Genomic DNA, 18145 nt, shown 5'->3' on the forward strand with positions numbered 1-18145 from the left:
TTTCACCCTCTAGAAGTAACAGCTATGTGTTATGACCAGGTGAGAAAGGTTTCTAGTGGTCTTTTACTGTCTTCGCCTGGTCTTATTGTAACCGTTTAATTTTAGAGTGTTTTGAGCTCCCCCTTTGGTGAATCCTTGTTCACCACTTTCCAATTTATAAGGCAAAGAAATGAGCATAAACGGGCTTTCTTCGGTTTAAAGAAAAGTGAAATACATTAAACCTTAAACTTAAACTCTAATACGGTTAATGCCTACGGATGTAGGACGCGCCCACACTAGCATGCACACGTGATAAACATGTGCAAATAGGGACAGAGAAGAGTAGAAGAAAAATAAAATGGGGAAGTTGAGATAATATCAAGAGAGTTTCTTGTGAACATAAGAAATAGGAGCAGGAGTAGGCCATTCAGCCCCTCAAGCCTGCCCTGCCATTCAATAAGATCATGGCTGTTCAGCTGTAACAAGACTTCCCTATTTCTAAACTCTAACCCCCTAGCAATAAAGGCCAAAATTCCATTTGCCTCCCTAATTACTTGCTGCACCTGCATGCTAACCTTTTGTGTTTCATGCACAAGAATACCCAGATCCCTCTGTACTGCTGTATTTTGTAGTCTTTCTCCATCTAAATAATCTGCTTTTTTATTCTTCCTACCAAAATGGATTACCTCACACTTTCCCACATTGAACACCATCTGCCAAGTTTTTGCCCACTCACTTAACCTATCTATATCCCTTTGCAGATTCTTTGTGTCCTCATCACAACATGCCTTCCCACCTATTTTTGCATCGTCAGCAAATTTGGATACACTACGCTCTGTCCCTTCCTCTAAGTCATTAATATAGATAGTAAATAGTTGAGGCCCTAGAACCTGTCCTTGTGGCAACCCACAAGTTACACCCTTCCAACCTGAAAAAGACCCATTGATCCTGACACTGCCTTCTGTGTGTTGGCCAGTCCTCAATCCATGCCAACACATTATCCCCAATATCCTGAGCTCTTATTTTGTGCAATAACCTTTTTATATGTCACCTTATCAAACACCTTTGAAAATCTAAATACACTACATATACTGGTTCTCCTTTATCCACTCTGCTTGTTATATCCTCAAAGAACTCTTTATTTAAAAAAAAAAATTGTCAAACATGATTTTCCTTTCGTAAAACCATGTTGACTTTGTTTGATTGCATTATGTTTTTCTAAATGTCCTGCTATTTCTTCCTTAATAATCGACTCTAGCATTTTCCCAATGACAGATGTTACGCTAACTGGTCTGTATTTCCTGCTTTCTGTCTCCATCCTTTCTTGAATAGGGGTGTCACGTTAGCAGTTTTCCAATCTGCTGGTACCCTACTGGAATCCAGTGACTTTTGGTATATTATGACCAATGCCTCCACTATCTCTGCAGCCACTTCTTTTAAAACCCTTGGATGCAGGCCATCAGGTCCTGGCGACTTGTCTGCCTTTAGTCCCATCAGCTTGTCCAGCACCTTTTCCCTCGTGATGAAGATTCTTACAAGTTCCTCCCTCCTATTTACACCTTGCTCATCTATTATTGTTGGGATGTTTATAGTGTCCTCCACCGTGAAGACCGATGTAAAATATTGGTTTAAATTATCTGCCATTTCCCTGTTATTAATTCCCCAGTCTCATCCTCTAAGGGTCCCACACTTACTTTAGCTTTTAATATACCTGTAGAAGCTCTTACTGTTTGTTTTTATATTACTTGCCAATTTACTCTCATAATCAATTTTCTCTCTCTTTATATTAGTTTTTTAGTCATCCACTGCTGGTTTCTTAAAAAAAAATTCCCAATCCTCTGGTCTACCACTCATTTTTGCCACATTGTACGCCTTTGTTTTTGATTTGATACTCTCCTTAACTTCCTTTTGTTATGTACAGGTGGTTCATCGTTCTCATTGAGTCCTTCCTTCTGACTGGAATAAATGTTTGCTGAGTGTTATGAAATATCTGCTTAAAAGTCTGCCACTGTTCATCGACTGACTTCCCCTGTAATCTATCTTCCCAGCCCGCTTTAGAAAACTCTTTCTTCATACCTCTGTAATTGCCCGTGTTTAAGTCGAAGACACTGGTTTCGGACCAGAGTTGCTCAGCCTCAAACTGAAATTGAAATTCTACCATGTTATGATCGCTTCCCCCTAGAGGATCCTTAACAATGAGATCTCTTATTATTCTGACCTCATTACACAATACCAAATTTAAAATAGCCTGTTTCATGGTAGGTTCTGCAATGTTTTGCTCTAAGTAACAATCCCTGAGGCACTCTACAAATTCGTCTTCCATGTTACCTTTGCCGATTTGAGTTGTCCGGTCTATATGCAGATTAAAATCACCCATGATAATTGTAGTGCCCTTCTTACACGCCTCCATTATTTCCTGATTAATATCTTGTCCTACGGAGAGGCTATTCTTCGGGGGCCTATAAACCACTCCTGTGGTCCCCTACTGTGCTTCGAGCTCACTGTAGTCCTTTTGTAAGTAGTCTTACTTTTCGTTGGGGCGCAGTATTCTTCTTAAACCTTGTTTACTGTCGGAGACTTTTCTCTTTTTGGGGTTAATGTGGCTTCGATGGTTTCCGAAGCTGGTGAGTGAGATGAGAGCAGACAGAGATGTTCTCCGTTCCAGGAGAAAACCGCTTTGAGTTCAAAATCCCTGTTCGAAGTTCAAATTCAAATAAACTCCAACATTACTACACCAAACTGGTCCGACCATGTCTGTTTGTGTCTTTGGCCATTTTAGCAGTTAACCTGGAATGCTAGCCTTTCCACCTTCAATGTCTGGTAATCAAAAATCCATTGTGGATTAAATAGGAGCAGGGAATCGCATCCTTTAAAAAGTACCGGATATCACCTTCCCACCCTTTGTCCTTTTCGGATTTGTCGGGGTGATTAGGAAAGGTTCTCCCCTGGGAAACCGACTTATAAATTAAAGCAAACTCGTCGGCCAGAACGGCCACTTGTCGGGCTCTCTGAACCCGCTGCTCCTCTACATGGGTCTTTATTAAGAGTGGGAGAGAGTTTTTAAATTTCTCTAACAGGATTAGTTCTCTGAGATTCTCATAGCTGAGCTGTATTTTTAAAGCCCTCAGCCACTGGTCAAAAGCCAGCAGCTTGCTTGCTTTCAAACTCCAGATAAGTTTGATTGGCTTGCTTTTTGAGGGTTCTAAACTTTTGGCGATAGGCTTCGGGTACTAATTCATATGCCCCGAGGATAGCATTTTTGGTCAGTTCATGATTTGATAAACACTCATCTGGCAAAAAGGAATAAACTTCATGGGTTTTTCCGGTCAGTTTGCTTTGCATTAAAAGAGACCAGGTCTCAGCTGGCCACTTTAGCTGCCTTGCCAGTTTCTCAAAAGACACGAAAAGCACTTCCACATCTTCCTCATTGAATTTTGGAATTAATTGAGTGAGTTTTAGCAATCTTGTATCCTGCCCTGAATTATGCTCCTCCATATTGGCTATGCTTTCACTGGTTTTTAGTTTCTGTTTTAGAGATACAGCACTGAAACAGGCCCTTCGGCCCACCGAGTCTGTGCTGACCATCAACCACCTATTTATACTAATCCTACACTAATCCCATATTCCTACCGCATCCCTACCTGTCCCTATATTTCCCTACCACCTACCTATACTAGCAGCAATTTATAATGGCCAATTTACCTATCAACCTGCAAGTCTTTGGCATGTGGGAGGAAACTGGAGCACCCGGAGGAAACAGACACAGGGAGAACTTGCAAACTCCACACAGGCAGTACCCAGAATTGAACCCGGGTCGCTGGAGCTGTGAAGCTGTGGTGCTAACCACTGGGGTTATTCTGTCGCCCCCTAGCTAACTCAAGCCACTTCAGCTCTCTCTCTTCGGATTCTTTCTGGAATATTCTCCCTGGCGTGCGCTTTCACCCTCCCTGGCGCTGTAGGGGATGTAAATGGAAGTGTAAAATTACAAAGATATTGATGGATTAAATGAATGGGCAAAACTTTGGTAATGGACTTCAATGTAGGCAAATGTGAGGACTTGAAGAGAATAGAACAATACTTCCTAAATGGTGAAAAGCTAGAAAAAGTGGGTCAGGTACACATCATTAAAACATCACGAGCAGGTACAGAAAATAATTAATTAAAAAGGCTAATGGAATGCTGGCCTTTATATCTAGAAGACTGAAATATAAGGGGGTAGAGGTCATACTTCAGCTATCCAAAGCCCTGGTGTACTCTGAGTTCCCTACCTTAAAGATATACTGGCCTTTGAGGGAGTGCAGTGTAGATTTAGTAGAATGACATCTGGGCTCCAAGGGTTAAATTGCAAGGAGAGATTACACAAACTAGTTATTTTCCCTGAAATTTAGAAGGTTAAGGGGTGATTTGATCAAAGCTTTCAAATATTAAAGCGAACAGATAGGGCAGATAGAGATAAATTATTGGTGAATCTAGGACTGGGGGCATAGTCATTCAGGAATGAAATTAGGGAACACTTCTCTACACAAGGGTGGTAGTTTGAACAAAACAGTACAACACAGGAACAGGCCATTCGGCCCACCAAGCCTGCGCCGATCATCTTTTCCACAAATGGCAATTGATGCGAGATGAATTTAGTTTTAAAACTGAGATTGATTTTTTTTTTTTATTATCCAGATGTGTTAAGGTATATGTGGCAAAAGTGGATAAATGGAATTGGGTCACAGATTAATCCCTTGAGTCTGTTCCACCATTCATTGAGATGGCTGAATAGCTTACTCCTGTTCCTATGTTCCACCTTTCATTCTTCTCACATATTCCTCTGTTCCCTTCTCCCTTGTGTTTATCCAGCTTCCCTTTTTAAATGCATCTATACTATTCACTTCAACCATTCCGTGACCGTGTGTTCCACTGTCCTGGGTAAGGAATTTTTTTCTGAATTCCCTATTTAATTTCTTAGTGACTTTCTGATATTGATGGCCTCTACTTTTACTCATTCCCACAATTGGAAACATTCTATGTCTACTCTATCAAAACCTTTCATAATTTTAAAAGGTTTCTATTGGGTTCTGGCCCTTGGGTTTCATCTAGGAGAAATATTAGAATAGGTGAAAGAAAGGCATGTGTAGACATCCATACGAGGCACAATGAGGAAGAGGAGGTTGGCTTGTGTCTACTTTGCACTTTGCTGTAATATTAAATGCTGCATTGATCTGCTTTATTCTTCATGGAGTTTGAAGTAAATTGAATTATGGAAATCTGGAATTCTCTTCCCCAAAAGGCTGGGGATGCTGGGGTCAGTTGAGATTTTTAAGGCTGCGATTGATAGATTTTTGTTCAGTAAGGGCATTAAGGAATGGGCAGCAAAGATAACTCTAATTCGTGTTGCAAATTCTGTATAACACCTTTTTGGAGGAAAAAAATCAGGCCCTGAGGCTGCTAAGCCAGTGGCAGTAGTAAGATCTCCAATGATTTTAAATTGGCTCTGACAACCAAGATAAGATAAAATCAGATCTCCTGTGGCATTGAATAGATGTTTTATAAGAGCTGGGGTGTTCTACCAAATAGTATTACCAAGGAAACTGACTTAAAGCATTTGGGGAAGTTGTGGGAATGGGACCCAGGATGTGGAAGTAACCTGTCATGGTGTCCTGGTCTAGCAATACTAGGAGAGAATCCCCTGTGTGGGGACCTCCGGAAACATTGCAGATGGGGGTCTAGGAGGGAGATCACGGGGTATGGGTTGGTGGGGTGAGCAGGTGGGAGGGGGAAGGGTAAGATTTGGGAGTCTTGGTCTGAGGTGGGATGGGATGGAGATTGGGGGGGGAGGCGTTTGGAGATCGATGGTCCTGAAGGTGTGGCCTTTTGCTGACCCCTTGGACCAGCCACGTTTACTTTGACCTCTTTTGAACAGTAGGCCTGTTATACTCTTCCGGACAAAATGTTTGAATTGAAGATTATATTGAGATTTGTTGTAAATTTGATTATTTTTATTTCCTCAACAGGAAGTGAGCTTCTTGGCAAGGTTGAAAGGATCACCTTCGGAACACTTGGTGTCTGCCTTTTTTTTGCAATAGGCTATATTGTTCTACCTATTTTTGCATATTTTATCCGGGATTGGCGGATGTTGTTAATAGCCTTGTCACTTCCACAATTTCTGTATTTTCCTCTCTGGTGGTGAGTTAAATTTCTATTAATTATTCTTTAAGGTAATAACACAGGGAAGGTTCTCTGCCTACATTAGGTAGATATGTTAAAATTATTCACTGCATTTCAATATAAAATGTGATGAGCGTTTCCATTTTTTTGATAAATTTTGAGAATTTGTATTTTATTACTAAAGAATTCCATAGATGCTGGAACTTTGTTTTTTTTAATGGGAAGTTATTGGAAGGTTTGGACTGAGTTTGAATCACGGAATAATAGTGTAGGAGGCCCTTCGGCCCATCAAATCTGCACCGATGCATTAAGGACACCTGACCTGTCTACCTAATCCCATTTGCCAGCAGTTGGCCCATAGCCTTGAATGTTATGACGTATCAAGTGCTCATCAAGGTACTTTTTAAAGGATGTGAGGCAACCCACCTCTACCACCCTCCCAGGCAGTGCATTCCAGACCGTCACCACCCTCTGGGTTTAAAAAAAAAAAAAAGTTCTTCCTCAAATCCCCCTTAAACCTCCTACCCCTCACCTTAAACTTGTGTCCCCTCGTAACTGACCCTTCAACTAAGGGGAACAGCTGCTCCCTATCAACCCTGTCCATGCCCCTCATAATCTTTTACACCTCGATCAGGTCACACGTCAGTCTTCTCTGCTCCAGCGAAAACAACCCAAGCCTATCCAACCTCTCTTCATAGCTTAAATGTTCCATCCCAGGCACCATCCTGGTGAATCTCCTCTGCACCCCCTCCAGTGCAATCACATCCTTCCCATAATGTAGCGACCAGAATTGCACACAGTACTCCAGCTGTGTCCTTAACAAAGTTCTATACAACTCCAACATCACCTCCCTGCTTTTGTAATCTATGCTTCGATTGATAAAGGCAAGTGTCCTATATGCCTTTTTCACCACCCTATTAACCTGCCCTCTGCCTTCAGAGATCTATGGACAAACACACCAAGGTCCCTTTGTTCCTCGGAACTTCCCAGTGTCAGGCCATTCATTGAATGCTTCCGTGTCACATTACTTCTTCCAAAGTGTATCACCTCACACTTTTCAGCGTTCAATTCCATCTGCCACTTTTCTGCCCATTTGACCATCCCGTCTATATCTTCCTGTAACCTAAGACACTCAACCTCACTGTTAACCACTCAGCCAATCTTTGTGTCATCCGCGAACTTACTGGTCCTACCCCCCACGTAGTCATCTATATCGTTTATATAAATGACAGACAATAGGGGACCCAGCACAGATCCCTGTGGTACGCCACTGCACATTGGCTTCCAGTCACTATAACAGCCATCTGTCATCACTCTCTGTCTCCTACAGATAAGCCAATTTTGAATCCACCTTATCAAGTTACCCTGTATCCCATGTGCATTTGCTTTCTTGATCAGTCTCCCAGGTCCCTGTGGGACCTTGTCAAAGGCTTTGCTGAAATCCATGTAAATTACATCAACTGCACTACCCTCATCCACACACCTGGTCACATGCTCAAAAAATTCAATCAAATTTGTTAGGCATGACCTCCCTCTGACAAAGCCATGCTGACTATTCCTAATCAAATTTTGCCTCTAAAAGTGGAGATAGATTCTCTCCTTCAGAATTTTCTCCAATCGTTTCCCTACCACTGACGTAGACTCACTGGTCTGTAGTTCCCTGGCTCATCTCTACAACCTTTCTTAAATAGTGGGACCACATTAGCTGTTCTCCAGTCCTCTGGCACCTCCCCCCGTGGCCAGAGAGGAATTAAAAATTGGGGTCGGAGCCCCTGTAATCTCCACCCTCTCCTCCCACAGCATCCTGGGACACAAATTGTCTGGACCTGGAGATTTGTTCACTTTTAAGCCTGCCAAAACCTCCCAAATGCCCTATGACAATTTGCTCAAGAACCCCTCAGTCTCTAAGTTCTATATCTACATCCTCATTCTCTTGGGTGAAGACAGATGTGAGGTATTTGTTCAACACCCTACCAGTGTCCTCTGGCTCCACCCACAGATTTCCCCCTTGGTCCCTAATGGGTCCTACTCTTTCCCTGGTTATCCTCTTCCCTACTTTTATCAGCCAGAGCTTTCTCATATCCCCTCTTTGCTCTCCTAATTGCATGCAGAACTGTACCTTGATCACTGTTTGCTCTGCAGCAATGTTCCTCAAAATCAATTTCTAAAGTTGATGCAATTTGTGAATAAAGTTGAAAACCAAATTATTTGCAAATTTACTAAATCTTGAGTAATAAGCTGGAATGATATTGGGGCTAAAAGGGTTAAATTGTGTGCACAGGTTGCACAGACAAGGCTTGTGTTTCCTTGAGTGTAGGTGTTTAAAGGATGATCTAATTGAGGTGTTTAAGATGATAGGATTTGATAGGATAGATATTCAACCTATTTCTTCTGGTGGGGGAGTTCAGAATAAGGGCCATAACCTGAAAATTAGATCTAGGCTGGTCCAGGGCGAAGTCGGGAAGCAATTCTTTGCACAAAGGGTAGTGGAGATCAAAGAACAAAGAAAATTACAGCACAGGAACAGGCCCTTCGGCCCTCCAAGCCTGCGCCGATCCAGATCCTCTACCTAAGCATGTCGCCTATTTTCTAAGGGTCTGTATCTCTTTGCTTCCTGCCCATTCATGTATCTGTTTAGATACATCTTAAAAGACGCTATCGTGTTTGCATCTACCACGTCCGCTGGCAACGCGTTCCAGGCACCCACCACCCTCTGCGTAAAGAACTTTCCACGCATATCCACCCCCACCCCCCAAACTTTTCCCCCCTCACTTTGAACTTGTGACCCCTAGTATTTGAATCCCCCACTCTGGGGGGGGGGGGAAAAAGCTTCTTGCTATCCACCCAGTCTATACCTCTAGATCGTCCCCTCTTCTTTCTTCCCCCCCCCCCACCCCCACCCCACCCCACCCAAAGCGAGCTGTTGAGGTTGGGGGTCAATTGAAAGTTTCAAAACTGAGATTGATTCATTTTTTGTTTTAGGCAAGGGCATTAGAGTTACGGAATTAGGGCAGGTGGCTAGACTACAGATTCAGATTATCCATGATCTAGTTGAAGAATGCAACAGGCTCTACTATAGAACACCTCTTAAGTGGGTGTGATTACATCATCAGTGCACCTTGCTGGAGAGGAAATGTGACCGAGTCCCATCGTCCGTATGCTGCGAAAATCACACCATCCTACCTCGTGCTTCAGCAATAGGACAAGCAGTGGCAACCTAGGAACTGCAGCGTCTACAGTGACTGCAGCATTCGGGCCTTGAGCAGCAAAATGGCAGGGACACTTTTTAAAACAAAGCATCAATTGGCAAGCGGCTGATTTATTATTGTAGTTCAGGCTGTTCAAACAACAAGCAGAGCTTTGGTTCGTCAACCTTGGAGACTCTGAGCCATAAATGCAGGCTATCAAAATCCATATTGCGATTGGAAACGAAGGCCTACATTGATTAACTACATCTGGGCTCACAGAAGAGGACCAAAGGGTTCCAAAGAAAATCTGGATTACTCTAAAAGACCAGTTAGAATCACAGAACCATAGAAAAATTATGTCACAGAAGGAGGCCATTCAGAAAAGATTGGATGTCCACCAAAGCTACAAAGTATCATCACCTCATTCTATGACCATATGAAAGGCACAATTCAGCCTAGTGGCGCCTCATCAGACCCCTTTTCTATCCTGAGTGCCGTGAAACGGGGCTGTGTTCTCGCACCGACACTGTTTGGGATCTTCTCCCTGCTACTCTCACATGCATTCAAGTCTTCAGAAGAAAGAATTTTCCTCCACACAAGATCAGAAGGCAGATTGGTCTTTGCTTTAAGATGGGCAAGGTTGAACAAAGTAAGGAAAGTCCTAATCAGGGAACTCCTCTTTGCTGACGATGCTGCATTAACATCCCACACAGAAGAGTGTCTGCAGAGTCTCATTGACAGGATTGCGGCTGCCTGCAATGAATGTGGCCTAACCATCAGCCTCAAGAAAACTAACATCATTAGACAGGACGTCAGAAATGCTCCATCCATCAATATTGGCGACCACGCTCTGGAAGTGGTTCAAGAGGTTACCTACCTAGGCTCAACTATCACCAGTAACCTGTCTCTCGATGCAGAAATCGACAAACGCATGGGAAAGGCTTCCACTGCCATGTCCAGACTGGCCAAGAGAGTGTGGGAAAATGGCACACTGACACGGAACACAAAAGTCCGAGTGTATTAAGCCTGTGTCCTCAGTACCTTGCTCTACGGCAGTGAGGCCTGGGCAACATATGTCAGCCAAGAGTGACATCTCCATTTATTCATTCTGTCTTCGCTGCCTCCGGAGAATCCTTGGCATCAGGTGGCAGGACTGTATCTCCAACACAGAAGTCCTCGAGGCGGCCAACATCCCAGCATATACACCCTACTGAGCCAGCGGCGCTTGAGATGGCTTGGTCATGAGCCGCATGGAAGATGGCAGGATTTTAAAAAAAAAAGATACAGCACTGAAACAGGCCCTTCAGCCCATTACGTCTGTGCTGACCATCAACCACCCATTTTATACTAATCCTACATTAATCCCATATTCCTACCACATCCCCACCTTCCCTCAATTCCCCTACCACCTACCTATACTAGGCGCAATTTATAATGGCCAATTTGCCTATCAATCTGCAAGTCTTTGGCTGTGGGAGGAAACCAGAGCACCCAGCGAAAACCCACATGGTCACGGAGAATGTGCAAACTCCACATGGGCAGTACCGAGAATTGAACCCGGGTCGCTGGAGTTATGAGGCTGTGGTGCTAACCACCGTGCCGCCCTAAGGACACATTGTATAGCGATCTCGTCACTGGTATCAGACCCACCGGCCGTCCATGTCTCCGCTTTAAAGACGTCTGCAAACGCGACATGAAGTCCTGTGACATTGATCACAAGTCATGGGAGTCAGTTGCCAGTGATCGCCAGAGCTAGCGGACAGCCATAAAGGCGGGGCTAAAGAGTGGCGAGTCGAAGAGACTTAGCAGTTGGCAGGAAAATAGACAGAAGCGCAAGGGGAGAGCAAACTGTGTAACAGCCCAGACAACCAATTTTATCTGCAGCACCTGTAGAAGAGTCTGTCAATCTAGAATTTACCTTTTTATAGCCACTCCAGGCGCTGCTCCACAAACCGCTGACCACCTCCAGGCGCTTACCTATTGTCTTTCGAAACAAGGAGGCCAAAGAAAAAGATTTCACGCTCTTTAACTGCAATGTCTACATCAACCCTCTCCTTTGTGCTGACTGAGACAAAAAATCTAATTTAGCACAGTGGTGCAGTGGTTAGCACCGCAGCCTCACAGCTCCAACGACCTGGGTTCAGTTCTGGGTACTGCCTGTGTGGAGTTTGCAAGTTCTCCCTGTGTTTGCGTGGGTTTTCTCCGGGTGCTCCGGTTTCCTCCCACAAGCCAAAAGACTTGCAAGTTGATAGGTAAATTGGCCATTATAAATTGTCACTAGTATAGGTAGGTGGTAGGGAAATACAGGGACAGGTGGGGATGATTGGTAGAAATATGGGATTAGTGTAGGATTAGTATAAATGGGTGGTTGATGTTCGGCACAGACTCGGTGGGCCGAAGGGCCTGTTTCATTGCTGTATCTCTAATCTAATCCAAAAAGGCACTACCCTTTTCTTTGTTATCCTCTTGCTGTTAATGTAGTGATAAAACATCTTTGGGTGTTCCTTGATTTTACCTGTCAATAATTTTTCATGTCCTATCTTTGCTTTTCTAATTTCCTTTTCTACTTCATCTCTGCACTTTCTATACTCCTCTAGGCTTGGACACCATTTCAAAATAAGGGGGAAGCCACTTAGGATGGAGATGAGGAGAAATTTCTTTACTCGGACGGTTGTGAATCTTTGGAATTATCTACCCCAGAGGGCTGTGAAAGTTCTGTCATTGAGTATGTTTAAAGCAGAGATTGACAGATTTCTAAATACAAAAGGGGATATGAGGATCGTGTGGGGGGGGGGGGAAAGGCATTGAAGTGATGATCAGCCATGATATTGAATGATGGGGCAGGCTCGATGGTCTGAATGGACTACTCCTATGTTACTATATTCATAAAGTATTAAGATTTTTGAGATCGTCATAAGCTTTCTTTTTCTGCTTTAACTTGCCCTGTAAGCTTCCAGATAACTAGGGGGCTCTAGATTTGGCAGTACCATTCTTTATCTTTGTGGGGACATGCCTACACTGTCTACAGTATCTCGGTTTTGAATGCCTCCCACTGGTTTGCCACTGATTTTTTTCCTTCAAGTAGCTGCATCCAGTCCACTTTTGCCAGGTCACCTCTGTTTCTTCATTTACCTTCCCCCAATTTAGAACTTTTACTCCTGAACTTTTTTTGTCCTTTTCCATGATTATGCTAAAACTTACTGTATTATGGTCACAATCTCCAAAGTGGTAACCCACTGTTACTTCCTCCACTTGCCCAGCTTCATTACTGAAAACTAAATCTAGAATTGCCCCCCTCTTGGGCTTGTTAGTGTTGGCTAAAAAAGTTCTCTTGAACATAGTTCAAGAATTTTGTCCCCTCTGTGCCATTTGCACTGTTTGTATCCCAGTTGATTTTGGGGTAGTTGAAATCCCCAACTATTATTGCCCTATAGTTTTTGCACTCAAATTTGCCTATGTATTTTTTTGTTCTACCTCCATCTCACTATTTGGGGGTCTATAGTACATACCTAGTGTGGTTGCTCTTTTTTTATTTCTGAGCTCCACCCATATGGCCTCATTTGACAATTCATTTAGCATATCATCCCTCAAAGCTGTTATTGATTCCTTAACTAATAATGCTACACCCCCTCCCTTTTTTATCTCCCTCTCTATCCTGCCTGAAAACACTATAATCCAGGGACTCCAAACTAATTAATTTTTGCATCTGTGGACTAGAGTTTATAACATTTTGTCAGCAACCCTACAAGTCCATTGACCACTTTAGTTGCAGGGAAAAGGGTGCATACTGCGACTTTTCAGATGCCGACTTAGCAGAAAGAATTGCTGATCTAGTAGCAGTGTCCAGATTGCTTTGATAGAACTGGCAGCTTCAAGGGAGCCGCAGCTTTACATCTGAGAGGATGCTGCACCATCAATCAACCCACCAAGCAAATCATAGAAGGTTTAAGGCACAGAAAGAGGCCACTTGGCCCATCGTGCCTGTACCGGCTGAGCAACGATCCACCTATTCTAATCCCACCTTCCAGCATTTGGTCCGTAGCCCTGCAGATTATGACACTTGAGGTGCATATCCAGACTCCTTTTTGAATGAGTTGAGGGTTTCTGCCTCAACTATCCTTTTCAGGCAGTGAATTCCAGACCCCCACCACCTTCTGAGTGAAAAAGCTTTTCCTCATTTCCCTGTAATTTTTCTACCAATCACTTTAAATCTATGCTCCCTTGTCACTGACCTCTCTGCTAAGGTGAATAGGCCCTTCACCTTCCCTCTATCCAAAGCCCCTGAAAATTTTGTACATCTCCATCTGATCTCTCCTCAGTCGCCTCTGTTCCAAGGAGAACAACCCCAGCCTATCCAATCTTTCCTCATAGCTGCATTTTTCCAGTCCTGGCAGCATCCTCGTAAATCTCCTCTGTACCCTGTCCAGTGCAATTACATCCTTTCTGTAATGAGCTGACCAGAACTGCACATAGTACTCAAGTTGTGGCCTAACCAATGAGTTATACAGTTCCAGCAGAACCTCCCTGCTGTTACATTCTGTATCTCAGCTAATAAAGGAAAGGATTCCATATGCCTTCTTAACCACCTTTATCGACCTATCCTGCTACCCTCATGGATCTGTGGACATTCACTCCAAAGCCCCTTACTTCCTCTACACTTCTCAGTATTTTCCCATTTGTCGTGTATTCCTTTGCCTTGATTGATCTCCCTAAATGCATCACCTCACACTTCTCCAAGTTGAATTCCATTTGCCACTTTTATGCCCATCTGACCAGACCATCAACATCTTCCTACAGCTATCTTCCTCATTATCTTTGTGTCATCTGCAAACTTCTTGATCATGCCCCCTACATTTACGTCCAAGTCGTTAATATGCACCACAAAATCTGCGGAGCAAAGTTGTTCCTGGCCACTGGATAGTCTTCCCGCGTTGACACTGCTTCCGGCGTGTTCATTCATCGCGATAGCTCCGATGCGGGTTCACCTATAGTCCCAAATATGGTCAATCCAATTGCAGTGCCGTGTATCACCCTCTTCTTTGTGGGCTCAACCTGTAATATACAAGTGTAATTTCTGCTCTTATTTACAGTTTCTTTTTTATCCTATTTTAAGTCCAGTCTCCATACACTGAGCCAGACTGTCTATATCTTGTTCCCAATTTGTTACTGATTCTAACCATCCATTTCTCCTAGCCCACTTACTTCCCCTGTTTTCTTTTATTTTTCTTTCGTTTTTCCCTCGATTTCTCTCTGTGGATGTACAGCATCAGGTTGTCTTTCAAACACTTCCGCTTGGATCCGCAGTTGATCCTGCTCTTGTTCCGATTGAAGGTCAGGGAGATCATTGGTAGCATCAAGCAACACATGCCAACTGTGATTATCTTGTTTTACTCCTACTAACTTTAACTGATGTGATACCAGCCACTCTTATCTGGTGCCATCTATACTTTGTATACAGATGGACTAGCTTTATCTACTATCTCATAGGAACCGGTGAACTTTGGACTCAAAAATGAGGTGGGCTGATATATTCTGATCATTACCCTTTGTCCGGGGCTCAACTCTATCGGGCTGGCTTTCGCATCGAAATAAGCCTTGCTTTGCTGTCTCTTTCCCTGTTGGTGAGCTGCCACGTAATTTGCTTCCCCCACTGCTTCTACTAGTTGTTGAACCTATTTTTCTGATTATAATACTGTCCGAACCAGAGGTGGACAAGTTGAAACCTACCAACCCCTCCATTCCTCTCATGTCCCTTCCCGTCATGAGTTTATAGGGAGTATAACCTGTTGATGAAGCTGTGGTATTCCTGATTACCATCAACACATAGGGCAGAACAATCTGCCAGGTCACCTTGTGCTGCTGTACCATTTTAGCTATCCTGTTTTTCAATGTCCGATTCATCCTTTCCACAATTCCACTAGACTGTGGTTTATAGGGTATGTGGAATTTCTGTTTAACCCCAAAGAGGGTCATGACATTTTGCATTACTTGGGCTCTAAAATGTGTTCCCTGATCTGATTCTATGCTTCGGGGGTAAACCCCATCGAGTGAATACCCTTTCTAACAGAATTTTCGTGGTGATTTTGGCTGTACTTGTTCTGGTTGGGAAAGCTTTCACTCATTTGGTAAATGTATCTATTACCAGAATGTACTTAAACCCTCCTGGAGTAGGGGGTAGGGGTCCTATAAAGTCTATCTGTAAATTAGTCCAAGGCCCTTCTACTGGTCTAGTATGTCGGAGGGCCCCTTTCTTGACATTCTATCGGGGCTGTGTTGTGCATAGATCAAACAATTCTTGACGTAGTGTTCCACGTCACCTTTCATTCCAGGCCACCAGCACACCTCCTTTATCCTTTCCAGGGTACTTTGTCCCCTTATGTCCCCATAAGTCATGGTACTAGTGGATTGTTTGGTTTCGTTCCCCCCTCTGGCACTACGAATTTTCCTTCACATAAAACCACTCTGTCCTGAATATAGACCCCCTTGTACTCTTTATATGTGTCTGACTCTACTCCTATCAGTTTTTTCAATTCTCCATCTTTCTTCTGCTCCTTTTGTTAAATCCGTTACCTTAACCTGTTTTCCTTTCTGTTCCCCAATGTCCTCAATCGGTGGCTGCCATTCCTGCCCACTAACAGCACCTTATTTGGCTAGCTCATCTGCTTTCCTGTTCTCTTCCGGTGCAAGTGTTGAATGAGCTTTTACCTTCGTGAACCCATATCCTTTCCCCTGTGCTCCTTCAAAGACGTATCTTAATAATGGAGCCGATGGAAGGGGCTTCCCATCCGCTGAGACAAAACCCCTCGCCTCCCATAAGGGCAAATGTTCCGTGAGGCTATTACAGACATACATGCTATCAGAATATATCACTGATCCGGGCGGGAAGTATTCCGGGTGGCCAACCACATATGCAACGACGGCTAATTCTGTCGCCTGCGCGCTCATTGCTTTAGGCAATTTTAAGGCTGTGCTAAACTTTTCCTGACCGTGTTCGTCTTCTACATATATCCCGCACCCAGTCCTCCTCTCCTCATCCTGCACTGATGAGGAACCATCCACAAAAAGTTTTAAGTGGGGTTCTTTTTTTCCTTTTGCATCTTTTACTTTCTGTCCCTATTGCTTTCTCCAATCCACTCCTACCCCCTCCTTTTCGTTTTGATACAAATGGTCCCTTGGGATCATTTGCTATCATGACTTGACACTCCTGTTTCTCTCCTTGATATACACTAGGTTGTCTGCCAACATAGTAGTTTTTACCCCTTTTACGCTTATGTTTCTTCCCTGCAACAATAGTGACCACCTTGCAATTCGGTTCTGACTTACTGACCTGTCTTTGATCCTACCGTCTAATAGTAAATGTTCTGTCAATATTGTAATTGGGTTCAGTCCCACTATAAGTAAAATACTGTACTGCCCAAAAAACTAACAAATGTTTCTCGCACGTTGTATACCCCTCCTCTACCGGTGAAAGCATAAGCTACTGGTCTCAATTTCCCATGTGTCTCCTGTAACAGAACTGCCGAGAGGGTGGTGTCTGTGGTAGCTACCTCCAATGAAATGGCTCAGTTGGATTTGGGGTTTTCAGAGCAGGTGCAGCAGCTAGTGCCTGCTTTAAATCTGAAATAGCCTGTGTGTTCGGTTTTCCACTCCCACGCCACATTCTTCAATAGTTCCATTAATGGGGCCGCTTTTGTAGACAATCCATCAATGTGGTCCCTGCAATATCCCACCAAACCCAGGAAGGATCTCAACCCTTTTACATTCCTTTGGACAGGGAGTCTGCCAACCGCTACTACCCTTCGCAGGTCAATTTCTCTTACCCGGTGTCAAGATCATTCCCAAGTAAGTAACCTTCTGTTTCATAACTTGGGCTTTTGAGCGTTTACTTTTAGTCCCAATTTGTGTAACAATTGTAGTAATTCACTTAGTAACTGATAATGTTCCTATTCCGTTTCAGTTTGTAGCAGTAAGTCGTCTACATACTGCACCAGACATGCAGGCTTTGAGAACCTTTTTAACCCTTCCCTTAAACGTTGGTGAAATATAAATGGGAATTATGAAATCCCTGTGGCAGGGCGGTCCACGCATATTGTTGTCCTTGAAAGGTAAACACAAATTTATATTGGCATTCTTTCTCAAGTGGAATAGACCAAAAACCATTACTTGTGTCTAAAACCGTGAACCACTGTGCGTCCTCATTTTGTTTAACTACCGTCTCTGGGCTAGTTGCTACGGTAGGGGCTGCTAACGGGGTTACCTTATTTAATTCTCTGTAGTCTTTCGTTAGTCGCCAGCAACTGTCTGGTTTCCTCACCGGCCAAATAGGCGAGTTGTTAGTGGAGGCTACCGGTCTGAGTATCCCTTGTAGCAGCAAACTCTGGTATCACCTTTCCCACCTCCCCTTCTGCCTGTTTCAGAAATCCATACTGCTTCTGCGGTTTGGGGTCTGGACCCTGTACACACTCCCGGTCATTTTCCCACAATCATGTTTATGTCGAGCAAATATTACTGAATTCCGTGTGATAATTTGTTGTACTTCACTATCACTACTCATTTCTTCTGGTCTTGTCCATAGTTTCCCGAACATGCATATCATATCCTGGTATTCCTCCACCGGGACGGATGTGTGATCTATACTACCCATGCCCAAGGGCATTTGCCAAATTGCGCAATTAACTGGGTCAAAACAGAGTCCCACTTTAGCCATGTAATCACACCCTAATATATGTTCTTGTTCTCTGGGTAACTGAGAACCACTGAGTGCTCTATTGCTACATCCCCCACACTGACTTCCAACGGTACGCTCTCATATCCCACTTGTG

At 43.6% G+C, this 18145-nt stretch overlaps 1 protein-coding gene across 1 annotated transcript in view; it reads left to right on the forward strand.

Moving 5' to 3' along the window:
- The window catches only part of LOC137368788 (organic cation/carnitine transporter 2-like), a 97776-nt gene that overhangs the window by 34170 nt on the left and 45461 nt on the right, over window positions 1-18145 (forward strand). The window contains exons 3-5 of the mRNA XM_068028992.1: window positions 4023-4121; window positions 4828-4896; window positions 5982-6153. Of these exons, the coding sequence (XP_067885093.1) occupies window positions 4023-4121; window positions 4828-4896; window positions 5982-6153 (340 nt within the window). The remainder of the gene's footprint in view (window positions 1-4022; window positions 4122-4827; window positions 4897-5981; window positions 6154-18145) is intronic.

This window comes from Heterodontus francisci, chromosome 4 (assembly GCF_036365525.1).
Source record: "Heterodontus francisci isolate sHetFra1 chromosome 4, sHetFra1.hap1, whole genome shotgun sequence".
Taxonomy (NCBI): domain Eukaryota; kingdom Metazoa; phylum Chordata; class Chondrichthyes; order Heterodontiformes; family Heterodontidae; genus Heterodontus; species Heterodontus francisci.